Source organism: Miniopterus natalensis, chromosome 10, assembly GCF_054644295.1.
Source record: "Miniopterus natalensis isolate mMinNat1 chromosome 10, mMinNat1.hap1, whole genome shotgun sequence".
Taxonomy (NCBI): domain Eukaryota; kingdom Metazoa; phylum Chordata; class Mammalia; order Chiroptera; family Miniopteridae; genus Miniopterus; species Miniopterus natalensis.
The window spans coordinates 42,499,206-42,511,441 of NC_142090.1; the positions used below are offsets into that span (position 1 = coordinate 42,499,206).

Here is a 12,236-nt window from a genome sequence, read left to right on the forward strand (position 1 = left end):
TAGGTCTTTATTTTTCTATTGCCCTGTCAACATTTTACTTTTGACTTAATGCTTAAAACCCCATCAGCAACTTATTTTCCATCCCCTGAACCTGTTATTCTGATGTCTCATACATAGGGTTCAGTCAAAATCAGTCAGCAGAAGTCAGCAATAAACAATTTTTTTTTCATTTTATTTGAAATAATATACAAGAATATAGTGTGCAAAATTTAGGGGCAACATCATGAAGTGTAATGAACTGAAATCAATTTTACAGCTGTGATTCCTAACCAGAAACACCACTTGGTAAGTAACATGAAAAGCCATGATTGTAGCTCAGAGCAAAAGCAGCTGTATTGCCAATGTATTTGCTCTAATTTCAGACAGTTGGAGGAAAAGTAAAGTGCAAGTGTTGCACTGCAATAAGTGCAAGTCTGCCCCCACCATAAAGATATGATGACAAAATAAGATATTTAAGATATGTGGCTGAGGAGATACAGAACACAAAGTTTAAAAATACAATGGTATCCACTGTTAATAGCACCATTACAGTGACTATATCGCAATGCTATTAACTTGACGTTGGCCTGGGCTAGGTCTCCATTGGAAATAATGGATGGGTGCTGCCACCTGGTGCATAAACTCAGCATGCTCGGGTAACTACAGCAGGTGGCTCTTATACTGGGAGGCAAGACACCCCAGCCACCTGCCACGTGCTCTGGTAGCCTCTTGGCATTGGCCAGACTAGGAGCTCCTGTGTTTGGCACAGATGCTGAGCCATGTGGTGGTTGCTCAAAAAAAGGCCAACTCCCAGCTTCTGTTTCATTCCATTATGTGTACAATACAGATTAATAAGCAGTAAGGAGCCAATGTATAAACAGCAGTTACATATTTTTAAATTCCCCTTTTGTACAATTTAAAATAAAACATGTATACACTTCTCTCTTTCTACTGTACTTTAGCACCACAGGATATCAATTTTCAAGCCTATATTACCTGATAGACATGTGTGAAGTATGGAAGAAAAATAAGGCAATTTGGTTTACAATGTTGATAGTTTTAGCTTAATGCTCTAATGGAGAAAGCATATCCTCACTCTTATTATTAAATCATCTCAAGACTCAATGCTATCAGTATCTTATGGTCACAGGAATTCAGGACAAATGATGAGACCATGATCTTCTTAAGTCTTCCCATCAAGAGTCTATGTTTATGCAAATGCAGACTTAATGTAATCATCCCGGTTTAATGTTGCTGTGAGCCCTGTGGAGATTAAATGAAAACTCAGTGAATGTTTACAAATCAACAGACAGTAATTCTACAAATGAAAGCTAATAAGGATAATACAATGTTTTATAAGCTTATTATTTTTTTAGAATCACTTTCTCGAAGGTGGGGATTTTAAATAAGTTTGCTAATATCTGATGGCTGAAGCATTTAGAAAACTTATGAAAATGAAGGAAACGAACTAGGATGTGCAGAAAAAGGGATGTATGCAGAGCCCTACAAGGAATTCTAAGGAAATCAAGAATTTCAAAATTCCAGTTCAGCCACCCTTTAATACTGGCATCTGACCACTATTTCCTTAAAAGAAATTATTCAAGTATTTAAACAGATGTGAACTGCAAGCTACTATAAAGAAACAGACATAAACACAGCCCTCCTGCTACCAGCTGTTGTCTTCCCTTCATTTATAGATATTTCAAACTGAGCTCATACTCTTGTCGTATTACGTTTAACTAAAACCCTTAAAAGATGCTAGTCTAGTACTGGAAAAGTCCTTTAGAATCAAGTCTATCAGGGTAGCATTATTATGGTGTAAACTGTTTACTAGGTCTTCCTGGGTTTTCTATTTCTTCTCTTTCCTGGGGTTTTTACTCTAGAAATTATGTACAAATGTCAGAAGTCCCCATGAAGGTTGGGTAATGTACCCTTTACCTCCAACACTTCTATCACCCCTCACCAATTAAGAAAAAAAAAAAAAAAGGCTGTTGAGACATACCATCCCCAAGTTAGAAAAAATTCCTACTATGATGTGAGTTAATTAACACCCATTTTTCAACCTAACTAGAAATACTACATTCCAAAATTATTTTTATACCTCAATATTTCTGGAGAAGCATTCTTAAGTCTGACACTTCTACTTCCATGCTAAAAGAGTACATGACACTGAAAAGAAAGGCAGCCTGCCTTATATGATGGTGTAAGAACATTATTAGGTTTTGAAATACAATAAGGCTAAGAAATAACATCAACACAACCTTTTAAAGGTTGTAACTGCTCCAGCATGCGAGTACAATTTGGGGGGAAGAGTGAAGATGATGTTAAGCAAGTACTTGTTGAAACATACTGAATTGGTTCTTTTCCTTTTCCAACAGTCAGGATTTAAACGTTTTTGTTCCTCAGCCAAAGCCTTTGCTTCTAATGTATACATCCTTCTCTCTTCATTCTTCATTTTCTTCCACCTGTCACCAAGGATCACGCTTATGGCTCTGTAAAAAATATTTTCACAATGCTGAAGGCAAGAATTTTTCAAAAAACTCATGTCAAGTGCTGCTACTTCAGGAAGAAATATAAAAGAAAAAAAGACAAATACCTTGTCCAACACAGAGGAGGGAAAAGGTCAAGACTATAGTAGTCATTTCCAGTAAAATCTCAAGTCATATGGTCCATTTATCATAATCTTGGCAGTTAAAGCCTACCTAGAATAGTGCCAACATTCCCAATTGTCAAACGACAGCTAAAACATGGATGTTCTACAAAACTCAGATTTGAAGAAAAAAGTTAACTATTTCAGAGAAATGGTTTATATTACTATTAGATCTATCCTGGTACATTGGTTTTGAAAAGATGTTTAGGATATTAAGGTAGGCAATATTCAGTATCAGCAGCATAAAGGATTCCTCTTGTATTAAAAGCTATTTGGTGGGAACGCAGACTGGTGCAGCCCCTATGGAAAACAGTATGGAGGTTCCTCAAAAAATTAAAAATGGAACTGCCTTTTGACCCAGTGATCCCACTTCTGGGAGTATATCTTAAGGAACCCGAAACACTCATCAGAAAGAACTTATGCACCCCTATGTTCATAGCAGCACAATTTACAATAGCTAAGATCTGGAAACAGCCCAAGTGCCCATCAGTAGATGAGTGGATAAAAAAGCTGTGGGACATTCACACCATGGAATACTATGCAGCTGTAAAGAGGGATCTCTTACCCTTTGGGACAGTATGGATGGACCTGGAGAATATTATGCTAAGCCAGGCAGAGGACAAAAATCACATGATCTCACTTATATGTGGAATCTAAAGAACTTAATAAACTGATGAACAAAATAGATTCAGTGACATGGAAGCAGGGATCAGACCAACGAATGTCAAGAGGGAAGGTGGAGGGGGTGTGGGTAGAGATTAAACAAAGAATTTATATGCTTATATGCATAACTCAAGGACACTGACAATAATGTGGTGAGGGCCTGGGGAGGTGGGGTGGAAGGGGTCAATGGGGAGAAAAGGGGACATCTGTAATATTTTGAACAGTAAAAAAAAAAAGCTATTCTTTCTGTTTGTTCCCATAACATGGCAAATGATGATAAAAATATTTTTTCATTCATGCAACCACAGTGAAAAATGGAATTAACTATGCACACCTTACTGTTAACCTTCTAAGACAAGACCAAATAAACCTTAGGCAATATTTGTATTTATCACTTGGGAAAACTGGATAAAAATCAAAGGGAAAGAAGTCAAACTGATAAGACATCATGATAGAAATTTAAAGCTATTTTCTATTTATATTTGTTAATCTGCTCCCAAACCTACTAAAATAGTCTCATTCAGGAGTAGACATAAACCATTTTCCTTCTATGAAGAGCTTTTAACCATTAATTTCATGACACTCATACAAAACAAAAGGTCCTGTAATGACCGCATGAAGTATATACAAGTGATTTACAGTAACTGACAGGGAAGCTAGAGATATACATCTGAGCTTTAGAGAAATAGTAACCACAGAAACTCTACTACCTAAAAAGAAATTAAATGCAGGGCACATAAAAGAAGCAACCAATGATTGCAGAAGTGGAACAGACTGATATTTCTCTCAAATCAATAAGTAAAAATAAATTTAAAAAAACATGTAGCAAATATTTTAATCCAATAAATTGATGCAATCAAACACTGTACTGCATCTTCCTTTATTAAAATAAAACCCAGGTTTTGTCATAGGTTAAAGGTACCACATAATGGTTGACATATTCACCAGTTAAACCAATAAATATTCAAATATGTATCAATTCCTGCCCTAGCCAGTTTGGCTCTTTTGTTAGAGCATAGGCCCTCGGACTGAAGGGTCCAGGGTTCCACTCTGGCTGAGGACACACACCTTGGCTGCAAGCTCGATCCCTGGCTTCAGTCAAGGAGAGTGCGGGAGGCAACCAATTGATGTGTCTCTCTCACATCGATGTTTCTCTCTCTGCCTCCCTCCCCCTCTCTCCCCCACTCTCTGAAAAGCAATGAAAAAATATCCTCAGGTGATGATTAAAAATAAATGAATAAATATGTACTGATTCCTAAATCAGAGATGCATTTGATTTAAGAAGCTTCTCTTTTAAAATTAAGTTCATGAAAACAGATTAGTGGTTACCAGATGTTAGGGGGTTGGAGTCGGGGGACAAAATAGGTAAAGATGGTCAAAGGGTACAAACTTCCACAGTCATAAAGTAAATAAATCCTGAGCATGTAATGTACAACAGGATGACGTATAGTTAATAATACTATATTGCTTATTTGAAAGTTGCTAAGAGAATAGATCTTTAAAGTTCTCATTACAAGAAAAATATTATAACTCTGTGTTGATGGATGTTAACTTATTGTGGTGGTCATTTTGCAATATATACAAATACTAAATCATTTATACAACTTGAACTAATACAATGCTATGTTAATTACTTCTCAGAAATATATACATATATAAAAATACAGCTTATGAAACATTCAACCCTGATTATTTTATGTGGATAATCATTTGACTTCTTATGATATCAAGAGTAAAGGAAATGGCAGTTTTGATTGTCAGGGAACTAGGAAGACTGGAAGAAGATATTTTCATACATGGAGAACTTGGATAGTCTGAGAGGGAGTGAGCAGGAGAGGATTCTAAGAGATGAGGTAAGAAAACAGAAAACAGAATAGGGAGGACTAGAGTTAATTTTTATTCCAGGGCCCTACTGAGGATAACCTCTAGGTTTAGTCTTAACAAATGTGGCAGTTATTATAAATTGCCAATGCCTGCACATTCCATACTGTGACACAACTGTTAAATAATGAGATCCCACACAAGAAAGTGCTAGTCTGGCCCGGCCAGGCGTGGCTCAGCAGTTGAGAGTCAGCCTAGGATCCAGGAGATCGCAGTTTGATTCCCAGTCAGGGCACATGCCCGGGTTGCAGGCTCAAGCCCCAGTTGGGAGCGTGTAGGAGGCAGCCGATCAATAACTCTCATCTTTATTGATTTCAGAGAGAGGAAGGGAGAGGGAGAGAGATAGAAACATCAATGATGAGAGTGTCACTGATCGGCTGCCTCCTGCATGCCCCCCACTGGGGATTGAGCCCGCAACCTGGGCATGTGCCCTGACTGGGAATCAAACCTCCATCTCCTGGATCCTAGGTCAACGCTCAACCGCTGAGCCACACCCGGCAGGGCAGACTTTTCTTTTTTTAAAGTGCTGGTCTTTTCTATAAATCTTCAATAAAGATGGAACTGTGAGTTGTTAGAACTGTGTCCTTTAACAGGCAAATGACACTGAACACTAGTTTAGAAGGCAGGTCCTTATCACTTAGGTACTAGGTATTATAAAATAATTATAATAACCCTAAAAATTCCACTTAAACTTTTTACTCTGAAATCAACCCATGAAAACAAATTTATAATAATAAAAGCTACTGAAGAATAAGTGTAACTGTCCCAGTTCACACCAAAGTGTTACCCAATTATTAGAATCATCACTATTTTACCTGTTATCTTTCCCTGGATACATCTGAGTATATTCAACTCTGTATTTTTTGGCAAAAAGCATGAAGGCATTCATTGGTCTTTTGCACTTGTTAGGAGAAGTGGCACTCACAGTCCCTGAGCTGTGGTTTTTGACAGCTTTAGCATACAAAGAATTGGAAGAGAGCTGTGATGATCCAGGTGAGCCACAGTTTTTATTGAATCCAGATCTTGGAAAGTCTTGACCTCCAGGTCCTCCACATGACAGAGATGCACGACGCTGACGAGCCATACTACTTAGCACATAGACTGCAGAAGAATCCATAGGTGTGAAGTCATAGCTAAAAAAAAAAATTAAACATGGTTGTAGTTTGATTTAATTACCTGATTTGTAAAAACAGGTTATTAAAAAAACCTTTAGCATCTAATTGGAAATTTCAATGTATTTTCCCCTATATAATGTTACCAGCACTAACAACTTTACCACTGGCAGTTACTTATAAAATGAAAGCTTATGTATGCAATTAAATTTTTTTTAAATAAGATAAGGTAATTAACCACTGAAATTTGAAAACACCACCATCTAGTGGCACAAATACAACCATCATCTATTTCTAATATGGATACAATCTAAAGAAGTTAGAAATATTCAATCACAGAATTCAGGACTTTGATATGACTATAGCATTATAATATTAACACAGAATATCTAAAAAATCTAAAAAACAGCTTAACCTTTTGCTATACCATCTCAGCACCCGTTTCTTCACTGTCTGCAATTCCTGAAAAGTGCCTTCACACCTCTGCTTTTTGTACAAGCCATTAAGCTTAGAATGTGCTTTCTGACCTTCATTATTACTCTTAAAGAAAAACTCCACAATAGTGTAGATGTCATATGTATAAATCATTTAATCTTCCCTTCAATATTACCTTCATTTTACAGATTTTTTTTTAAAAAAAGAGCCCTAGAATGGTTAATTAACTTAACCCAGATTCCAAAGCTAATCTATTGCAGAGCCAGGATCTAACCAAGGCAGTCCAACTCCAGGGCTCATGTTCCTACCAGGCTAGTGTCTCAATTAGCATGTACCACACTGCACATATTTACCTATCCACTTCTTTTTCTAGACTGGAAGCAAAGAGGCAGGCCCATGTCTTAAATGATTTTAAATCCCTAATGCCCAGTCCAGCACACACTAAGCTCTCAAATGTTTGATGAGTAATTGAGAGAATAAAATAAGTGATTTTACAAAACATAATAATGCAAAATCTTAATTGGGTCCAAATATCACCTCTGCCACTTACTACTAATATGGCTTTGGGCAAGTTAAACCATCTAGCCTCAGTTTATATATTTGTAAAATAAAGATAATACGTGCTGTGCCCTGGCCAGTCTGGCTCAGTTGGTTGGGTATCGTCTTGCACACTGAAAGGATGCTAATTCGATTCCTGGTCAGGGCACATAAGTGGGTTGCAGGCTCAATCCCTGGTGGGGGAGTGCAGGTGAGGCAACCAATCAATGTTTCGCTCTCACAACGATGTTTCTCTCTCTCCCTAATAATCAATTAAAAAAATCTTAAAAAAAACAACAACAATATATAAAAACGCTTAGGGCAGAGGCTGGCACAATGATACTCAATGGGGGTATCTATTATTGTATACTAAATCTGGAATCTTTATAAGTTACTGGCTCGAATCCTAGTTCTGATACTAACTGTTCGGAGAATGTTCTTTTTATCTGTCAGCTTTAGCTCTTTCTCTGTAAAATGAGGATATAATCTGAGAGGGTAGTAAAAAATAAGTTAATATATGTACAATGCTTGTTCAATTGTATTACTTGGGCAGAAATTTCAACTTCACAAAGTCAGTGATTGTGCCTGACGCCTAGAAGATTGGCCCTAATTCTCAATGTCTCAAATGGGCTTCTTCAAATCATGCTCTCACTTAGAAACTTCCTTTCTACAGGAGGTACAATTGTGTTTTAGAGCTTATCAGCTTACTGCCGACTTGACTTCTGGTCCTTACCAAGCTGGAATCTACACAAATGTCTTCCCTGTACTGTGTGACTCAGGGCTTGCCCCAAGTCTCCAAGTGGGACCAGGGATTGATTCTGGATTCCTGGTTTCCTCTCAGACTAAATGTTTCTTCTTTCTGCCTTTCTCTCCCTTCTTGCCTTCCTTGTAACAGGCAGCATTCCCTTAATACCCCCTTTACCCTCCACCTCAAGTAAATCCAATCCACAATGAAAATTTAGTCAAATTCATACTTCTCAAGTATTTCATGGTTTCTCCTAGATCAAAATGCCTATTTCCACTCCTTATGGGAAGGAAAAAAGAGGGGTGTTGCTGTCACTCCAGAAAGAAATAAGACCAATGCCAAGGTCATCCTGAGTGATTGCTACTCGGTGGGACTAAGCAATGAGAATTTGCCATCTTGGAAAAACAGGAATTAGGTAGCCAAATGTTCCTTTTTGCTTTAAAAAATGAAGTTTTGCATTATACAATATTTGATATATAAATGTATATAACATATCCAAGTTATGAATCATACATATAAATAAGAATGAACCCCAAACCAATTAAGAAACAGAATATTTCTAATATCACCAAAGTCCCACATTTGCCACCCTCCAGAGATAACCAGTTTATCATTCCTTTTTTGATAACTTTATTGTAAAAACAATGCAATATTCATTTATATAAACACAAAATACTAGCCCAGCCAGGCGTGGCTTAGCGGTTGAGCGTCGACCCAGGATCCAGGCGATCGGGGTTCAATTCCCGGTCAGGGCACATGCCCAGGTTGCGGGCTTGATCCCCAGTCAGGGACGTGCAGGAGGCAGCCGATCAATGACTCTCTCATCACTGATGTTTCTATCTCTCTCTCCCTTTCCTTTCCTCTCTCTGAAATCAATAAAGATATTAAAAAACCCACAAAAACACAAAATACTAGAACAGCATTAATTCTGTTAATATGTCAATTTATTCACATGGAATATACAATATTTTGTTTTTCAGAAAGAGTTAACATAGCAGGCCTGACTGGTATCCTTTCAAAGGTTTACTTAGGTTGGCCCATGATTAACTTTGAATTCGGAAAGATTCCCATCATTCCCACAACTGAGAGGAGTGGCTCACTGTGCCTAAATTGTGTGCACAAACAATATGGTTTACCGGGAACACCTGCTTTCCTTATGGGAATTTGAAATTTTGATATGTGCCAGCCTGAGGCAGCCTATATTACCAGCTCCCAATAAAAACCTTGCTGATGCCCTGGCCAGTGTCACTCAGTGGTTTAGAGTGTTGGCCTGTGCACCGAAGGGTCACAGGTTTGATTTCCGGTCAGAGGCACATACCTGGGTTGAAGGTTTGATCCCCTGACCCGTTGAGGAGCATCGGGAGGCAACCAATCGATGTGTCTCTCTCCCTCCACCCCTTCCACTCTCTCTAAAAATCAATGGGAAAAATATCCTCAGGTGAGGATTAACAAAAACAAACAAACAACCCTGCTGAGTGTCCAACAGGCAGATAACATTTCATACATGTCACAACTCGCTGCTGACAGAAATAAGTATGTCTTGGGTGACTCCCAATTATACTTTCACTGTAAGAAATCAGAGCTATATGACAATATGCTGAATCCTGTGAGTCCTACTGACTCATCGGACCTGGGGGTGGTCTTGGGAGACCTCCAGCATAATTGTATATTATATATGCTATATAAATATTATATAAATGTAGTATTTATAATTTTAGTACATATATTTTCAAAGAGCATCTGAGTCCATAAAAAAATAGAATCATACTGTATATTTCTGAGACTAATTTTTACTTAACATTATTTCTAAAATTAATCCATGTTTTAAAATGTATAGCTAAGGTCCATTAATCTTCCACTGGTATAGAATTCCACTGTATAATTATATCACAATTTGTATATTTACTTTCCAGTTAATAAATTAATATTGTGTCCAAGTTTTGTTATCATGAGTAATATAGCTATGAACTTACTTACACATCTCCTAGCACTTGTTGATATTCGGTGTTGCAAAATAAAGCCAAATTATCTAGAAAATTTTACTTATACTCTCACCAAAACATAAGAGTTATCACTAATCTACATACTAAAAGTAATTAAGAGTATAACACCTTGAAGTTTTGCCCCATTTTCTAGTTTTTCAGAGTGGATATAAGGGATGTAATCAAATGACATTTAGATTCCAATCTTGTAGATGTTATTGAGCACATGGCCTGTGCTTTTTAAAACAGTCTTACTTATTCTTTTGGTATACAAATATATTTAGCTTACGTTTTGTTATATTAAATTGAGTGAAACAAAATCTACAAGCCAGCAGGAACTCTTGAGAATTCTCTACCTAATGCCTTTAGATTTGATAATTATGTTAAAGAAAGAATGAGTCTTAATATCTCAGATATCTACATACAGACTTTCTTTGGATACCTCCTGGGAAGTTGGCCAATTGTCCCAGTTTGTCCAGGACTGAGGGGTTTCCAGAAATGTGAGACTTATAGTGCTAGAATCAGAAAAGTTCCATACAAACTGAGACAGTTGTTCAACCTCCTTGAGTGTTGGGACACATGGGTTCTATGTTCTACTGTACCAATTAATGGCAAGATGATCTTAGGAAAAATCACTTCCCTCTTAAGTCTCTCCCATGTCAAGTTTTTGCTATTTTTAGTATTTGTTAAGCCACACAACTAATGTGCTTGGTAAAAATGAGTTCTAAAGAAAAAAAAGTTATCAACTAATTAAAAACAACTGGCCAGATATAACTTTGATATAACTATCAAAGCTGATCTATTAAATTCTTGGTCACATAATGTGTGATATTTTCCCTAATCTAATCTTTAATGTTTTATGAACTTATTTTTCCTATGACTACTCTATATAAAACTCCCCATGAGCTGTAACTTTACCTAATATTTTTTTCACTTAATCATGTATATATACTTCCTCTAAGTAGTTCTTTTATAATTCTCAAACCTTTAAAGGTTTAACTTCTTAAATATTTGACTTAGCAATCATTAGGGAGATTTAGGGTTCACTTTCAATAGAAAAAAGAGAATTAATCCAGTATTACCTTTTAAATGTATCAAAAACACCTGAATCATCAAAATTAATGGCATCGGGGTGTCCAGGAGGTAGACATACATCACCAATATGAATTTCACAACATGGGATACCATGCTGTACCACAGTCAAGCTTGGATAAAATGATGACCAACCTAAAATTAAATCAAATAATACTTGCATCAAGGATGGGGATTGACAGCACCCAAAGTATTTATTATAAGATAGACATATCATTTCTGAGTTTTAAAAATAAAGTTTTTACTTAAAAATAAGTCAAGAGATTTTTCTAATACAAGTTATGTGTATCTGCCATAATGCCAAGTACAAGTATTTGCTTTAAGCAATGCACAAGCCCTCCAAAATGTAGTTTATTATTTTATTAATAAATTCTATCAATCAGCATTTCCATCAGTCTACAAGACAGTAAGTGATAAATGAGAATGAGTGAGACCATGAAATACTATCTGAAGTATTATGTTTAACATGGTGGTATTGTAATAAGGCTCTGAAGTGATTCGGGTATACAGCATATTTGGTAACCCTAAACCAAAACTCAATTACCAGAAGACTCCATTCCCCAAACTATATACCAAGATATTCATGCTACACGAATCTAGAAGTTTTTGATACCCACAGGAAGTAGAATTCAGTCTGACTACCTACCACTAAGACACTTAAGCATCATAAGGCATTTCCTAAGATAGTTTTATTTAGTTTGAAATTTTCCCTTCAAATTCTTTTTCTTAATCAAAGAATTATGCCACAAGACATATTACAGATTTAAGATTCCTTTGAAAAGTTACTACAAATTCAAATTGAAGCCCTACCTTTATTTTTAACATAGAAAGGGTGGTCCAGCTTACACTCTACAGTTAATAAACCATCTTCTACTGTACCGGGATCAAAAGTCAACTTCAGTACAGACTCGCCAAATGATACACTTTCTTCGTGTGATAACAGCTTTAGACCATCGGAACCATAGCCCTGAAAATACATGCACATAGTGAATGAACTGGCAACATTCAACTTAACACACAGTCAAGTTCCTATTATAACTAAGACTTTGTGGAAAAGGTAAAAGTAAGACCAGATCCATGACTTTATGGAGCTGTCGACCCAGGTAGTGAAGAAAGGCACATATATAAATCACTACAACATAAAGCAGACTGGAATAAGC

At 36.7% G+C, this 12,236-nt stretch overlaps 1 protein-coding gene across 1 annotated transcript in view; it reads right to left on the minus strand.

Moving 5' to 3' along the window:
* Positions 1–151: 151 nt before the first annotated feature.
* Positions 152–12,236, minus strand: part of HBP1 (HMG-box transcription factor 1) — a 32,487-nt gene continuing 20,402 nt past the window's right edge. The window contains exons 7-11 of the mRNA XM_016204767.2: positions 11,887–12,043; positions 11,067–11,211; positions 5,989–6,306; positions 2,330–2,471; positions 152–1,242 (exon numbers count right to left, since the gene is read on the minus strand). Coding sequence (XP_016060253.1) covers positions 1,225–1,242; positions 2,330–2,471; positions 5,989–6,306; positions 11,067–11,211; positions 11,887–12,043 — 780 coding nt within the window. The 3' untranslated portion in view covers positions 152–1,224. The remainder of the gene's footprint in view (positions 1,243–2,329; positions 2,472–5,988; positions 6,307–11,066; positions 11,212–11,886; positions 12,044–12,236) is intronic.